At 35.3% G+C, this 15,538-nt stretch overlaps 1 protein-coding gene across 1 annotated transcript in view; it reads left to right on the top strand.

The window, feature by feature from the left end:
• ASIC5 (acid sensing ion channel subunit family member 5) overlaps window positions 1–5,927 on the top strand; it is a 33,096-nt gene extending 27,169 nt beyond the window's left edge. The window contains exons 9-10 of the mRNA XM_038557614.1: window positions 2,377–2,468; window positions 4,565–5,927. Of these exons, the coding sequence (XP_038413542.1) occupies window positions 2,377–2,468; window positions 4,565–4,755 (283 nt within the window). The 3' untranslated portion in view covers window positions 4,756–5,927. The remainder of the gene's footprint in view (window positions 1–2,376; window positions 2,469–4,564) is intronic.
• The last annotated feature ends 9,611 nt before the right edge of the window (window positions 5,928–15,538 follow it).

Below are 15,538 nucleotides of genomic sequence, written 5' to 3'. Positions count from 1 at the left end.
TAGTTGGGAAAGAGATATATTTTAATAGCCTGTGTAGATATGTGACACTTTTCTTTGATAACACATCAAAACTCAGTAAGTGTAATTTCTTAAATGTTAATTGTAAATTGAATCTTGTGGTTGCCCCATGAGGAGTGGGACTAACTCTTGATTCAAAATTTGATTTGGATGTTGGGGCCTATGATGCCACAGATGCAGCAAGGGGGTATGAAAAAAATTCATTGGTCATGTAATGAGCCTCTGGGATCTCCCAAGCCAGTTCTCTCTTGACTTGGAAGGATAAGGAGAGGCAACTGGCTTTGCCTTTCATTGTGGTCATGGTGTAGGACTTGGATGAGAGGTCTCATCCCAGGGTTTGAGCTTACCCAGGTGCCAGTGGAGAAAGTACATGGACTTTCTTATCAGCTTATCTCTTATGGGTCAAGAAGAGGGAAGGGTGGCATTTGAAAGCTGCCATTTGAAAATAATGAAATGTCAAAACATATCAATGAAGTTTTCATACTTAAATATATTAAAATCTATTGATTTTGTACTTTCAATGGATCTTTCATTCATGAATGATTTTGAACATTTTTTGTGATCATTAGAAAAATTCTAAGTTGTGCAGATCTTCCAAATATTGATCCATTTTCTTATATAATATACATTTAGTTTTAATATCATTATTTATCAGAAGAGCCTTTAAAAGTTGGGAGTTATCAAGCTCATCATAGTAGACAGAAATTTTCCAAAATTATAACTGCAACATAAAAGCTAAGCTTGAAATTTATTATTAGCTACAAATCATATCAGTTATTTCTCTTGAAGCAACAAGTCATTTTCTTCATTTTTGTGACAATATTTGTCAAATATCATAGCCTAAACAACTATAGTTTTCCAGTCATCCTTTCAAGTAAAAATGATGTTCCATGTAAACATGGTTACGGTAACTTTATTTAAATAACAATGACAGTGAAAATGTCACATAATATGTTTGTATATTATGAAAATAATTTTTATTTTTGTGGACCCCCAATAAATATTGGTGCTCAATATTGAGCACCCTTAAGCATCTGTGACCACACTTTTAAAACTGCTGATGTAAAGGAGATATAAGAACTAGCCTCAGTAAATGGTGGGAGAACATCCCAGAAGGAGGGGAAATCAAATGTGGAGAGAGATCTTAAGCCAACAGCATGCTTCATGAATGGATAGAAAAGAATGGAGATTGGTGTGACAGGAAACACTGTAAGCAATGGCTAAAAGTGGTAGGGAATGAGTTCAAAGTGAAGTAGGTGGCAGAGGTAAGGTGATGGAGTTTTAGTTAGAGTATACTAGGACATATCTGGGGAGTTTTGAGCAAAAGAATGATACGATTTGCAAGTTGCAGAAGTATTATTTTAGTAATTGTGTGATGAAAAGAAGATATGTATATATTGCAGAGAAATACATTAAAATTGAAAGTGGAAAGATCAATCAGAAAACTATTGAAAAAATTGAGGTGAGGGATAAGAGTTTAGGCAAAGGTAATAGCAGTGAATAGGGTGAGAGGTGGTTGGATTTTGTATATATTTTTAAAAGAAAACTAATATTTATGCACGAACTTGGCTATATAGTGTTATTACATTATAAATAAAGAAATATCAAGAGCTTGGCTTGAATATGTTCAATTTGAAATACCTATTGAATATTCAAGTAAAAATACGACAAGACAATTGGATATATTATGGAAATTCAAAGTAAGGTCTAAGCTGGAGACAGAGAGTGAGAGGGTATCCAAGACTATCTGAAGAGTTATTTTAAAATAGCTTTTATTCACTCTAGTCTCATTTAAAAATTTCTAGAAAATATTAAGAAAGCAGAATCTCTGCTTAATATATTATTGATATAAAGTAAAAGACTACCATTTACTGAACATCTGGTATATACCAGATTCTGTGCCATTCTTTACACACATTATTTAATTTCTCCTCATACAACACTAAAATCCCCCCTTTAAAATCCCTACTACAGATGAGGAAACCAAGAGTCAGGAAGGCCATGCTGTTTCTCCAGGATCAAACCAGGACACAGATTTGAATTCAAATTAGACACTCATTTACTTACATAAATGTATGTAAATATTCCAATCTACTTAATAGATATTTACATTTAATGGCTTTTTCCAATTTTCTCAGGAATAGGGCATAGAAAAATGATTGGATCTTGGAAAAAATTCTTCTCTCTAAATACCAACATGACAAGTGTAACTTCCAAATGGAGCTTTGTGACCATAATGCTGTGTTTCATTCAACATTACATGACATTTGAATTAAAAATGAATATTACTTTAATCAAATAAGAATTAAAAGTAGTGCTGACAATCTTGAGCTAGATTAACTCTATTTTTATCCTCAGGGAGAATCTCGTGAACATTGAAATAAACTATAGTGACTTAAACTATAAGATAACTCAGCAGCAAAAAGCAGTGAGTGTGTCTGAGTTACTTGGTAAGTGTTCTTTAGTCATTTCTCAATTTTTAAGACATCTCCTATCAGGCTTTTTTGTCCTTTTGTACTTAAGCTTTTAGCTTATCAATGAAGAAGAAGAGATAGTAGTTACCTTTCTTTTTTATTATTTTTAAATTTTATTTAAATTCAATTACTTAACATATAATCTATTATTGGATTCAGAAGTAGAGGTCAGTGGTTCATCAGTCTCTTATAATATCCAGTGCTCCTTACATCACATGCTCTCCTTAATGTTCATCACCCAGTTACCCTGTTCCCCCAAACCCCTCCCCTCTAGCGACCCTCAGTTTGTTTCCTAAGATTAAAAGTTTCTTATGGCTTGACTCTCACTTTGATTTCTTCTTGTTTTATTTTTTCCTCTCTTCCCCTATGATCCTCTATTTTGTTTCCTGAATTCCACATATGAGTGAGATTATATGGTAATTTTCTTTCTCTGATTGACCTATTTCACTTAGCATAATATCCTCTAGTTTCTTCCACGTCTTGGCAAGATTTCTTTTTTTTTTTTTTCTGATGGCTGAATAGAATATGATATATATATATATATATATATATATATATCACATCTTTATCCATTCATCCGTCGATGGAAATCTGGACTCCTGTAGTTTGGCTACTGTGGACATTTGTGCTATAAATATTAGTGCTTGTCTTTCATCTGTCATTTAAATCTGACATTAAAAAAAAAGAAATCTGACACTTTCCCACTCCTCAGACACACCTCCAGTAAACCTCACACCCGTTTTCACAAAGAAGAGGCTGACATTCATATCCACACCCAGCATCTTACTTTCCCTTCAGACACCACCCCCTTCCCCAGCAAATGACTACTGTTGAGTGTTTCAACAATCCTACCTCTGAGTAGAGTATCAGGCTTCTCAGACCTCCACCCAGACTGGGTTGAAGAGACTGAGCAAGCAAAATTCAACCTTTAAGTTACAACAATTGTCCGCTCACATCCTTAACAAATTATTTGTTGATTTCCTAGATCTCATTTAAAATTTAGAGGAAGTTATATAGGAGACGATAGTCAGATACAGGCAAAATGACAGCAGTCACACACTGGCAGTTGAGCCCTGAATGAGGAGGAAATATATAAATTCTTCAAAGCTCTAGGGGCAATTGACACTTGATTACCATGCTTTACAAAAATAGCATGATCCTAAAATGGCCCAGGGAAATGAGAATAAGATTCATAATGTAATCTATTTAAGAAGTTAGTGCTCCAATAGTCAAATTCATAGAGACAAAGAGTTAGATGGTGGTTGCAAGGGGCTAGGGAGAGTGGGGGATTGGGGAGATTTTTTTAATGGGGTGTGGAGTTTCAGTTGGGAAAGATGAAGGAGTTCTGGAAATGGATGGTGGGGATGGTTGTTAAAGTGAAGTGTGAAGGTACTTAATACCACAGAACCATACACTTAAAATCTATTAAAATGGTAAATTTTATGTCACATTTTACAACAAAAAAAGCACAAAGAAAAAAGATAAATATAGGTTTTTAAAATTTCTTAAACATAAAAATTTTAATTCAATATGTGTTAATATGTTGTTGGATGAAATATTACAAATGCTTAAAAAGAAATAGTTTTCCAAATTGCTTGGAATTTGTTGCTGGAAAACATCATCACTCAAGAAAGCCATCTGAAGGTTACATTTCTGTTCTGCATTCAACACATGGAAATGGATTTATAATTGTCTAGGATGTTTTAATAATTTGCCTGGATTTCATGTCTTCCTAAATCTTTGAGTTATATTTTTGGAAAGGTTTTATAATTGCTTTCTCGTTCTCCCTCTCTCTCTCCCCTGTCTCTTATTTAAGGCACTGGTTGGTTAATTCTTTCTCTATAACTTTTTCCTTTTGGGGATGATTTATATAAATATTATTTTAAGATATTATTAGTTGCCCATTACTTTATTCATACCAAACTTTTAAAATAATACCATTAACTTATCTTATGTAATATCAGTTACAATTGACTTATTAGCTTCAAATAACTTAAATTCTAGTAATGTTTAATTTGCTTTTTATTACAAAAATGATTCATTCAATTTTTGAGTTTTTGATTTTATTGCAGCAGATGTTGGCGGCCAGCTGGGCCTATTTTGTGGGGCCAGTATGATTACAATTATAGAAATTATTGAATATATATTCACCAATTTCTACTGGATATGCATTTTGTTCTTGCTGAAGATACCCAAAATGACACAGGGGGCTCCTCCACCTGGGCATCATCTGGAGAAGAGAAATCACATAGAAGAATGCTAATGTTCATGAGGGACAAAAGCTTTTGGTCTTCTTTTCATAATACCTTCAGATTTATTCATGACTAATTCATTGTTATATAACTTTAGCATATATATATATGTATATATATATATTAGGTACTGTCATGCTTTTTCACTATTGAATTCCCAGCACCTGTAACAGTAGAGATTGTGTAGTAGGCATTTTATAATCTTTTTTTTAATGAATGAGTGTGTAATGCAAAAAAGACATGCTTTATGACTGGATATGCAAATTGGACCTGGTAAATGAACTCTATGAAGAGACAAGATAATTATTTATTGAGAAACGAATATATGTAATTTGTGCTTTCCAACATTTCAAATAATCTTTATTTTCACTAAAATTCAACATAATTTTATTTTGTCTGGAGACTTCTACTGTCTATATAACTTTTGGAGAGGCAGGGATCTCTATTTCCTACTCAGGTGAATACCTAAAATAAATCTACTTAAAAACAAAGTTAAATTTATGGTATACTGGGAGCACATAGTATTTTGTCATTTCCTCCAAGTATCTCCATCTACTTATTTAATCTAGAGAGAAAATTCAAGATTTGCAGTGTTCCCATCTCCCTTTTGGAAAATCAACCTGATTTAGCCTCTCAGAATATTCAGTTGATGCTGAATTATTCAAAGGTCATGTCAAATACATTTAAGAAATAATTATCGAGTCATAAAATTCTCCCCCAAATTCATTCTAGTATTACTGGATCTTCTTTCCTCTCTGGCCACATGATAATAATTTTTGAAAAATCTTAAGGTGTTGTTTTCAAGTTTAATTATAAGCAAGTGTGAATGCCCTGGAAATGAAGCGAGTGCAATCAGACAGGACTCAGGCAAATGAGAAATATGTATACCTCATGACTTGGAAATCCCAACCATGATAAATACTTCATAGAAATTCTCTCACAGACATGTGACAGACTAGTTTCCTCATCTACATAGCAGTCAGTGTCTCCCCACTGTCAGCTGTGTGAGGACATGCTATGGAAGATAAAGTAGCAGAGAGACACTATGGATTAAATGTGATCACTCTCAAATATTAGTACACTGATAAATCTTAAAAATTGTTAGGTAGAAAAAAGCTTAAAGGGCACCTGGGTGGCTCAGTAGTTAAGCGTCTGTCTTTAGCTCAAGTCATGATCTCAGGGTCCTGGGATCGAGCCCCCAGTTGGGCTCCCTGCTCAGGAAGGAGTCTACTCCTCACTCTCCCTCTGCCCCTCCCCTCAGCTCATGCTCTCTCACTGGCTCTCTCTGTGTCTTAAATGAATAAGTAAAAAAAAATTTTTTTAAAAGAATAAAGTTCCCTTTAAAAAAAAAGAAAAAAGCTTAAATGCGTAAAACACTCCCAAAGGCTATCATGCAATAGTTCGTGTAAATCAAATATACATGTATACAGAACATACATATGTCTTAAGAGAACATGTACTTAAAAAGTAAACAAAAATATAGCATTAAATATTTACATAAAAAACACATTAGAAAGATTGCCTGTAGTGGAAGAGGGAATGAGAGGTGGGGAAATAGAACAAAATGAAATAAACAAGGTAAATAAACAGAAAATATAAGACGGATGAGAGTGCAATGTGAAAATTCACCCATTTCTCTGTCCTGTGGACCAAAAAAAATTAGAATAAAATGTTTGGCTGCAAAGCCATGTGTTTTGTTTTGTTTTGATGTTTGTGAAAAATCATTTGTTGTGTTAATATTAGTATGACTGAATCTCAGGCTTAATACAAGGCAGCTTCTCACTTATAATTCTTCTCTGCTTCTCCAAATTTATTTAGCAAAACCTAGGAGATAGTATTCTTATTCTTTTTTCAACATGTTGAAAATATTATTTAAATAATTTGTATTGTGAGTGAGTCATGGAAGAAGGATTTCATAAGTATTGTTGCATGCCTAACATAAAATGAGAAGGTAGCAGAATATAATTGGGATGCCTCCTATTTTTTGGACTTGATGAATCCTGAATTATAAGAAATTCTAAGTATTTCACATGACTTTCACTAACTTATCTTCCTATGCTTTAAAAATCACAAGTATATATTGTTTAAAAGAAATTAAATAAGAATTGTTATAATGAAAAAGGTAATTGATTAAGAACAGAGATTCTTAGAATGTAAGCTCCACTTCTCTTAATTAATACCCAAAATCCAAGACTCTAGACCCGGGAACAATGCCAGTCAAGAGAATTGGGCAATGCAGAGCAATATAAGGAGTAGCTTTTGAATCCTTAATAGATCAGAATTACTTTGGGAAAACAATAAATATTATGGATCTCGTGAGATTTTGATGCCTAACAGTTGTCATCATGACCTTGGTTTAGAGTAGCAAAAGCTCTAAAATAGATTGCCAGAGACCAATCTTATTCATAGACTTTGCATGATACAGCTTTGGAAAGTTGGAAAAATTGATTGAAAGAAAGAAGTTGAATGAAAGGGGAAATGATGGAAAATAGGAGACTGCTGTTTCTGTTAATCACTTTTGTAAAAGTGAAATTACTGATGAGGAAAGGGAAAGAAAATGAAACACAAAACAAGGTAAAATCGAGACTGGTATACAAAACAAACAAACAAAATGGGCCTTATTTTTTGCCCAAAGTTCTAGTGGGAACTTGCGAAGATACAGTGCTCCCTCATGAGGCTACTTTATGACTATTACAAATTCACCATCTTCATACCATTCGGTAACAGATCAGAGGAGAGCTGGACCACTTGGCTGAAAAGTACCATCAATTCCATATGAATCTTTGCTATCTTCATTTTTTTGCTTAAATGATCAAGGGGAAAATAACTGAGTAGAAAACACAATGGAACGGAGGAGACTCTTTGGGATGAGCATTAATCTTTGGTTAGTTGCCATGGTCAGCATCTGAACAATTTCCTAGAATTTTAAATATACAAGTATTACTTCTTTGGGAATGGATGAAGGTGGGGATACAAAGAGTCCGTGCTTTGAAAGACAAAGTTACAGCTCTGTCACCTACAGAAAAAAAATGGAGTGATTCTGAAGCATTTGAAATATGGGTATGAGCAACCCTAGGCTTGTAACACAATAACCGATAATGAACCATCCTCCAGTGATACAACCCTGGGGTAAATAATAGTGGAAGTCAATAAAGGTTTGGGCCCCTTACATAGCCCTCCTGTTAAGAGGGGACAGGGTCATATGTTGAAGCTGTGAAGGTGAATACCCAAAAACCTGAAAGAACCACTCGGAGTGTGCATCGGAGCCGCAGGGGATGACATTAGTGCTAACAAGAAGCTGCAGATTGGAGAGCAAAAAAGAAAAAAAAAAAAAAAAAAAAAACATTTTGTGTGCCCTTACCTATACTTGAACCCATAAGGGAATGCACTTAATATATAAAATACACAGTTTTCCCATTACTGGCTTATAGCCTAAATAAGTCAGTTTCACCTTTTGCTCAATTTTAATTCATCATGCTAAATAAGAACTTTAGGATTACCCAATTTTTACCCACAGTTAATATTTTAATTTTAAATAAAGCACAGATGATTTTGGAAGTATTGTCAAATGGGTGTTTGAAGACTCATCTTCCTGACAGAGGTCTAGTATTGCACCTCAGCACAAAAGAGTAGAAATTTAGGCCTGCAAATCACTGACTGCAGCAACTACAGACCATCCTTAACATTGTCTGTTACCAGGCTTTGGTGGAGACAGATCCTGCCACTGAGACATCAAATAATTCTAAACCCTAGTACAGTTGCAATTCTGTCCAATGAAGACAGAACAACTCACTGATAAAATGGAAATGGTGCGCACAAAAGCACGTTTGATGGCAGCAATGAAGGAAGGGAAGCGTGGGAGTATGTTGCATCTAAGAATAGGTCGTAACTGTGCGTTTTAGGGCCAATGACAAAAATCCCCCAAATAGTGATCTCTTATTGCTGAATGTTTCAGATATCATTGTTTCCTCTCTGTTTTAGCAGCCTGATACACTGACGGAAAACTCTTTACTGATAGATATGAGTCAGTTTGGAAATCAACCCCATTCACCCTATGAACGGTGAATCTTTGGTTGAAGAAGGCAGGGTAAGTCCATAAAATGGACATAACAGGAGGCATTATAATTAGAAATACTGAAGCGTGAGGGGATTCCTGGGTGGCTCAGTGGTTTAGCACCTGCCTTTGGCCCAGGGTGTGATCCTGGAGACCCCGGATCCTGTGTCAGGCTCCCTGCATGGGACCTGCTTCTCCCTCTGCCTGTCTCTCTGCCTCTCTCTCTCTCTCTCTCTCTCTCTCTCCCTCTTTCATGAATATGTAAAATCTTTAAAAAAAAAAAAGAAATACTAAAGCTTGGGACTCTCATCCCCAGAATAATATTTAAATATTTATAAATTAATGGATTGGTTCATAGCCAAGCTGTATAGCCAATCAAATAGGCCCTCAATGAACCAATCCATTCTCAAGGACAAGAGCTGGTAGGTAGATTACCAGTAACCCCAGATAGAACCCTTACCAGTAATACCAGGCGACTTCAAATGGGTTCTGATCAGAACAGGCATGATTCCTACTTTGGGCTTTATTACCCTTGACTGAAGCCAATCCCCTCAAGGCTTTGAAACAACAGATTGTGTTCCTGTTTGATTCTACCAACTACATTTCATAGATCAAGGAGACACATCACTGCTATCAATATACCAAGATGAGGTGAGAAATTTAGTTAATCTCCTGCCACCCTCAAACTGGCATCAAAACAACTTACTAAAAATGAGGAGAGTGTGATAGCGGTGCAAAAGCCAATCTGACTTATGGGTAAATGCACACCTTATCAGAATGTGAGGGATAGTGGAGGAGGAACACCTCTGGAAAGGATTCTTTTGAAAGAATATGGGGATTAGAATGAATGTTGGAGGACGATGCAAGCATATCTATTTTCTTATCTCAAAAATAATTTCCTTATTTCACTGGATCTAGCTGTACCAGGTCGAGGATTGTACTTGTATGTGCTGGAAGAGGGAAGAGCCACTATGCAAACAATTGATACCATAATGCCAATTACTCTGAAAGTATGAATTTTCCTACAGGGACAAATGGACCCATTCCACATTATGCGGCTCACCTGGGACTACCTGGAAGTGCTGGCCCACTGCCTGTAGTAGCGATAATTCCATAATCTTTACATTCCTAATGGTACATTTTTCTTGGAAATGGACAAAAGGGAACACTATTGGAAGGCTATTTCTTCTACTCGCCTGTGAGGGGATATTATGGGGGAATCTGAAACTCTCACCTAGAGAGGCCAAGTCTGTGTTAAGACAGGTAAAAAAAAAAATGGATAGGTAGAAACCGTGCAAGATGGGAAAACAGCACATAAATGACAAGTAACATTGGGAAAGATTATCACCATTTTATTCCTGAGAGGCAGCTTCAAAACAAGGGTCCTATGCTCATTTGCTTTCCTCTGAGAGAGAAAAGTGGCCTGGTGCCAAACTATAAAGTTGACCCAATAATGCTATTTGAGGTACTTGAAGAGAAAGATATGAACTGGGGTCCCTTGGAGGCCTGCCTGTTTTTCGAGCAAGTTGGAATTATCCAAGTTTGGGTTTTGTGTTTTGAGTCATGTTTATCCTATTCATACTTTTGTATAGCCATAAATCAGTAATGATTCACCCAAAGAATCTTCAGGAAGGACTGAAACTGGAAGCAGAGTATTTTGAATTCCCATTCTCTAGGGGCACTATTCATGGAGGTGCATAAAATACAGCAGGTAGAAAGTAGCAACAGCACTTACGGAGTTTAGCCAGCGTTGTCTCACTCACCTGAGACTAGGTGCCTGAGAAACAGGATTTGGTGTGTGGAGCCAAGTGATTTAGGTGTTACCAGAGGCTGCCTGGCCTGGAGAGGTAATGTATAGAAACGAAAGACTACAGAGATTTCTAAACCGATGGAGCATAATACTGGCTAACCATTCTGAGAAAGGGCTTGTATCCTTAATCAGGAAGGATTTAGCTATAAGGAAACCTCGTGTATTAAAAGTTCAGTGGCATGAAAAGAAATGAGCTATCAAGCCATCAAAAGGCATGACGGAAACTCAAGTGCATATTGTTAAGTAAAAGGAGCCAGTCTGAAAAGACAACATACTGTGTGTGACTCCAACCATATGACCTTCTGGAAAAGGCAAAACCCTGAAAACAGTAAAAAGAAAAATCAGTGGTTGACAGGGGCTCCAGGAGAGAGAGAGGGAGAGAGAGAGAGAGAGAGAGAGAGAGAGAGAGAGAGAAGTAGGTGATGCCTGAGAGATTTTCAAGGCAATGGAACTATTTTGTGTGATACTGTGCTGATGGGCATATGTTATTAGACATTTGTCAAAATCCATAGCATGTGTCAAACAAAGAGTGAACCCCAAAGTAAACTCCAGACTTTAGTTAATAATAATACATTGGTATTGGGTCATCCATTGTAACAAATGTACCAGATTAACGCAAAGTATCAACAATAGGGGGAAGGGGAAGTGCTGGGAGGAGGTGTATAGGGGAATTTTGTACTTCCCACTCAATTTTTCTGGATACATAAAACAGCTAAGAATAAATAAATAAAGTGTATTATTTTTTTAAGGGGCCATGGCTAGGGGTGCCGGACTCAGGCTAGAGGAATGTATTTGTGGAAACACTATATATAGACTAAAATGAGATGTGTTTCTGGTAAGTAAGAATGCATGATATATCATTGCTACTTTCTGGCCTTAATGCCATGAATCAACCAAGAACTTTCCCTATGGTGCATCCAAATGCATCCAGATGTCAGGTTGGTCAGCAGGCAGAGGGTCAGCCCTTCAAAGTGTTACCTGGAATCCTGTGTTGTTGAAAAGTACTTCTTAAATTTTGCTCCCCTTATCCCAGATGGGGCCTGAAGTTTAGTGAGCAGTGGCCTCTGGTATCTGTGTTTGTAATAGGAAATGCATTTTTATACAGGAAATCTTTGGGGGAAGATTTGAAGAATAACATGGTAATCTTGAGGGAGATATGGTAAAGAAAGCCAATTTTTAATCTCTCACCACAGCTATATGCTATGATAAAAGATTTAGAGTTTTAATTATGGATTTAAAGGTACATGAAACTTGACAGGCAATGATCCCAGGATGAGGCTGTATTTTCAGAAGTTAACTGAAAACTCCCCAGTGATGTCATATTCATGGAAATTGAGTATTAAATGCCATTTAAATGTTTCATATGCTGACAAATCACAGTAAACCATTCAGTTCAATATGAATTCTGTTGGTGACCTGGATGTGTTGAATAAATTAGTACACTCTTCTAAGGCACTGACATAATTTCTCTCTCTATTAGAAGTAAATTAAAATCACCTTCAGATTATTTTCTTTATTCTCCTGAACCAAAAGGAGATTTCCTACAACAAAATGCACTAAATCGGGGTGCCTGAGTGGCTCAGGCTGTTAGGCATCTGCCTTTGGCTCAGATAATGGTCCCAGGAGTTTGGGATCAAGACCCACATTGGGCTCCCTGCTGGCAGCCTGCTTTTCCTTCTCTCCTTGCCACTCCCTCTACACGGTCTCTCTATGTGTGTCAAATAAATAAATAAAATCTTCAAAAAATGCACGAAATCATTTGTTTTGAAAGACAGAGAAAAAAGTACATGATGATATATGTACATATATATACATATATTCTAATACTATGATTATATGCATAAATATACTAATACGTGGTTAAGTTTCAGAATGCTTACTGAAAGAAAATAGTTCAGAGAAGGTGAGAAGAAATAACTTTGCATTGTTGGTGATATCAAAACAGAGCTGAATCCTGTGGATCAGATTGGTAGAACTTGGGTAACAGAGAGAAGGCAAGGCCTTCAGCATAGAGGCTTGGAACAAAAGCTTACAGCTGCAGATTTTTACAGTGTGTTTGCCAAATATCAAGATTAGTTTAGAGAGAGTGGAAGGCAAATCAAGTTCAACTGGAGATCGTTTTGAATAAAAAGAGTGGTTGGAGTGGTTAGATTATAGGGCTCCCTGAATTCTTATCTAAGGTCATTGATCTTCACCCTATAGAAATTGAGAAAGAGCCACTATTGTTTCTCAAATGGAATGGTTAGATTGTGGTTGGAGACAGAATGAGCAGAAAAGAATTGAAATCTCCATGCACTGCCAACAGTACTGTTAACAGATAAAATTCTGGAGATCAATATGCAAGTACTTAGGCAGATTAAATATACACATAATTATGACCCAACAATTTTACTCTTAGAGACATAAATATGTATTATATATAACAGTGGGAGTTGGGGATATTTTGGAAGTCCATTAGTAAAGAAATATTATTTTGTGGGCTCATATTCATGACCCCCAATAAACCATCCTTCAAAGTAGTCATACCCATGGGTAGTCTTCTCCCACACCGGGCTTACTATATGATTTGCTTTGACTGAGTCAAAGTGTAATATAAATAGAAGTCTTTTAAAACCTTGTATGTTGGGGCTTGTCCCTTTGGAACACTGAGAGTCCAGCTGCCATGTGTAGGACACACAGAGAGAAAAAAGTCATAGAGGAGGACCAAGATACCTAATAAATGAATAAACTCTTCTTAGATAGTGTCCAGCTAAGAGCCACATGGAGTAGGAGAAGCACAAAGATTAATATGTTGTTTTAAGCCCTAAAGTTTAAAAAAAGAGGATTAAATTTATGTAGATACGTGTGAATAATCAGAGAACAAGAGAGAAGAAAGAAAGTGAGAGAGACAAAGGAAGGGAAGAAGAAGGAAAGAAGGAAGTAAGGAAGGAGGAATGAAAGGGAGGAAGGAGGAAAACTAGATGGCTACCTCTACTACATGGGAACTGCATGATTGTTATCATTCAGGATTCTTTAAAAGCTGTCTACAGCACTCATTTTTTAAACATGATTTAGAGAAGGAAAGGACACGAAGTTGCATGCTGCACGGTGGGACACATGGTCTCATAAATATGATGCAGACAACTGTAGAAGAAATCCATCTCTGTGATCTGGGCATGCTGGAGACAAAGAACTGAATGTAAAATACTTCTACTACACAGAGTATGACTCTCCACAGGTCAGAGGTTGTCAGAAAATCTAAATGACAAGGAAGAAAAAATAATAATAAGAAAAAAATAAATAAGTAAAAGACAAGGAAGAGAAATCCAATTCAGGATACATACTAGTAGTAAATGCTCAACTGCAAATAAAAATTATGAAAGAAATAGAAATAAAAATTAGAGAAAAATGTCCATATTAACAGAGTACTCATATCTCTATTACATAGTATGTTCTAAAGAGTTTGTAAAAACAAACATTCCACTCATTGGGGCCTTGTCATACCCCCGAGAAGGAATAAGAATGATCTGGAAATACATGCAAATGTACTCAGCTTCACTAATCCTCACAGAGACACAGACAATTAATGAGGGCCTTAGAGATTTAATAAATATAAAAATACTAACAACACTACTTGAAGTTACCAACAGTACAGGAACACAGACCTATTTTTAAACTACTAATTCATCTCATTATGAAGGTAATTTGGAAACACATTAAGCATTGTCAAGAAATTTCTCTTCTTGAAATTTATTCTCTGAAACTAAGAAGAAATGGGCACCAAAATTTATGATTAAGGAGGCTTATGGTAGCATTATTTGTAATGGTTAAAAAAATGGAAGCAAATTTAATTTTAAAAAATTTGTTAAATTAAACTAATGATTATCCAGAGATATTTTGGAATGATATTGGAAAATTCTCACAGATTATAAATGGTATATATAATATTATTCAAATTTTATGGAAGACTATATAAAATTTGATTATATGTGAGGCTTAATTAGAAGACAAATTTCAATATTTGTTAAAACATATAAAATATGGAGAATAGAAAACAGGAACTGAATGGTAGTTTAGGCATACAAGCTAGAGAAGCCTCCAGAACAAATATACAGTATGCTATATATTGATTAAATATAAGAAAAATCATCAAAAAATTAATAAAATTAAAAGTATTATCACATTAATTACCTAATTAAAAGATTAATCAACTGTGGCCGATTAGATTTTTATCTTAAGAAGGCAAGAGTAGTTTAATATGTAGTAATTCATTGATACGGTATAAGATTTCAAAGCATATAAACAGCTTATTATCTTAATCAATGCTAAACAAGTTATTTGATAAATGTCAGCATCTTTGCCTGGATATACAAAGGGCTTAAAAAAACTAAGAAGGAAATTTTCATAACATTGTAGAAAAAAACAAACTTGAGCTGCTGGCCAGGGTTACACTTCTTGCTGAAAGTCCAGAAGCTTTGCCATTAAAATTGGGACATAACAGAGAAGCACATTAATGTTTCACCATGTGTGGGAAGTCCTGACTAATTCAGTGAGTCACTAAAAAGATAATTATTAGATATAGCGATTGAAAACAGGAAAAAAACAATATTATTTGTAAAGGTAATGATTACCTAGAAAAAAATAATCTAGTGCAAATTATGAAAACTAACATACAGAATGTACAGAAACTAACTTCAAAAATATTCAGGATTTTTATGATGAAAGTTATGAAAATATATTGAAAGATGTAAAATAAACTCATATTGAATGAGACAAAGGAATTGAAAAATGCGTTTTGCTAAATTATTAAATAGGTTTATTATTCTAATCAGTAGCCTATTGGGCTCATGGTTTTGTTTTGTTTTGTTTAGAAACTTAATAATACTAAGATTGATCTTTATTTAATAATATAAACATAGTTATATTTCAGAGGAAAAAAAAAGCAGTAAGT

Source organism: Canis lupus, chromosome 15 (assembly GCF_011100685.1).
Source record: "Canis lupus familiaris isolate Mischka breed German Shepherd chromosome 15, alternate assembly UU_Cfam_GSD_1.0, whole genome shotgun sequence".
Lineage (NCBI taxonomy): Eukaryota > Metazoa > Chordata > Mammalia > Carnivora > Canidae > Canis > Canis lupus.
The sequence above is the reverse complement of the archived record's forward strand: the minus strand, read 5'-3'. Positions and strand labels throughout refer to the sequence as shown.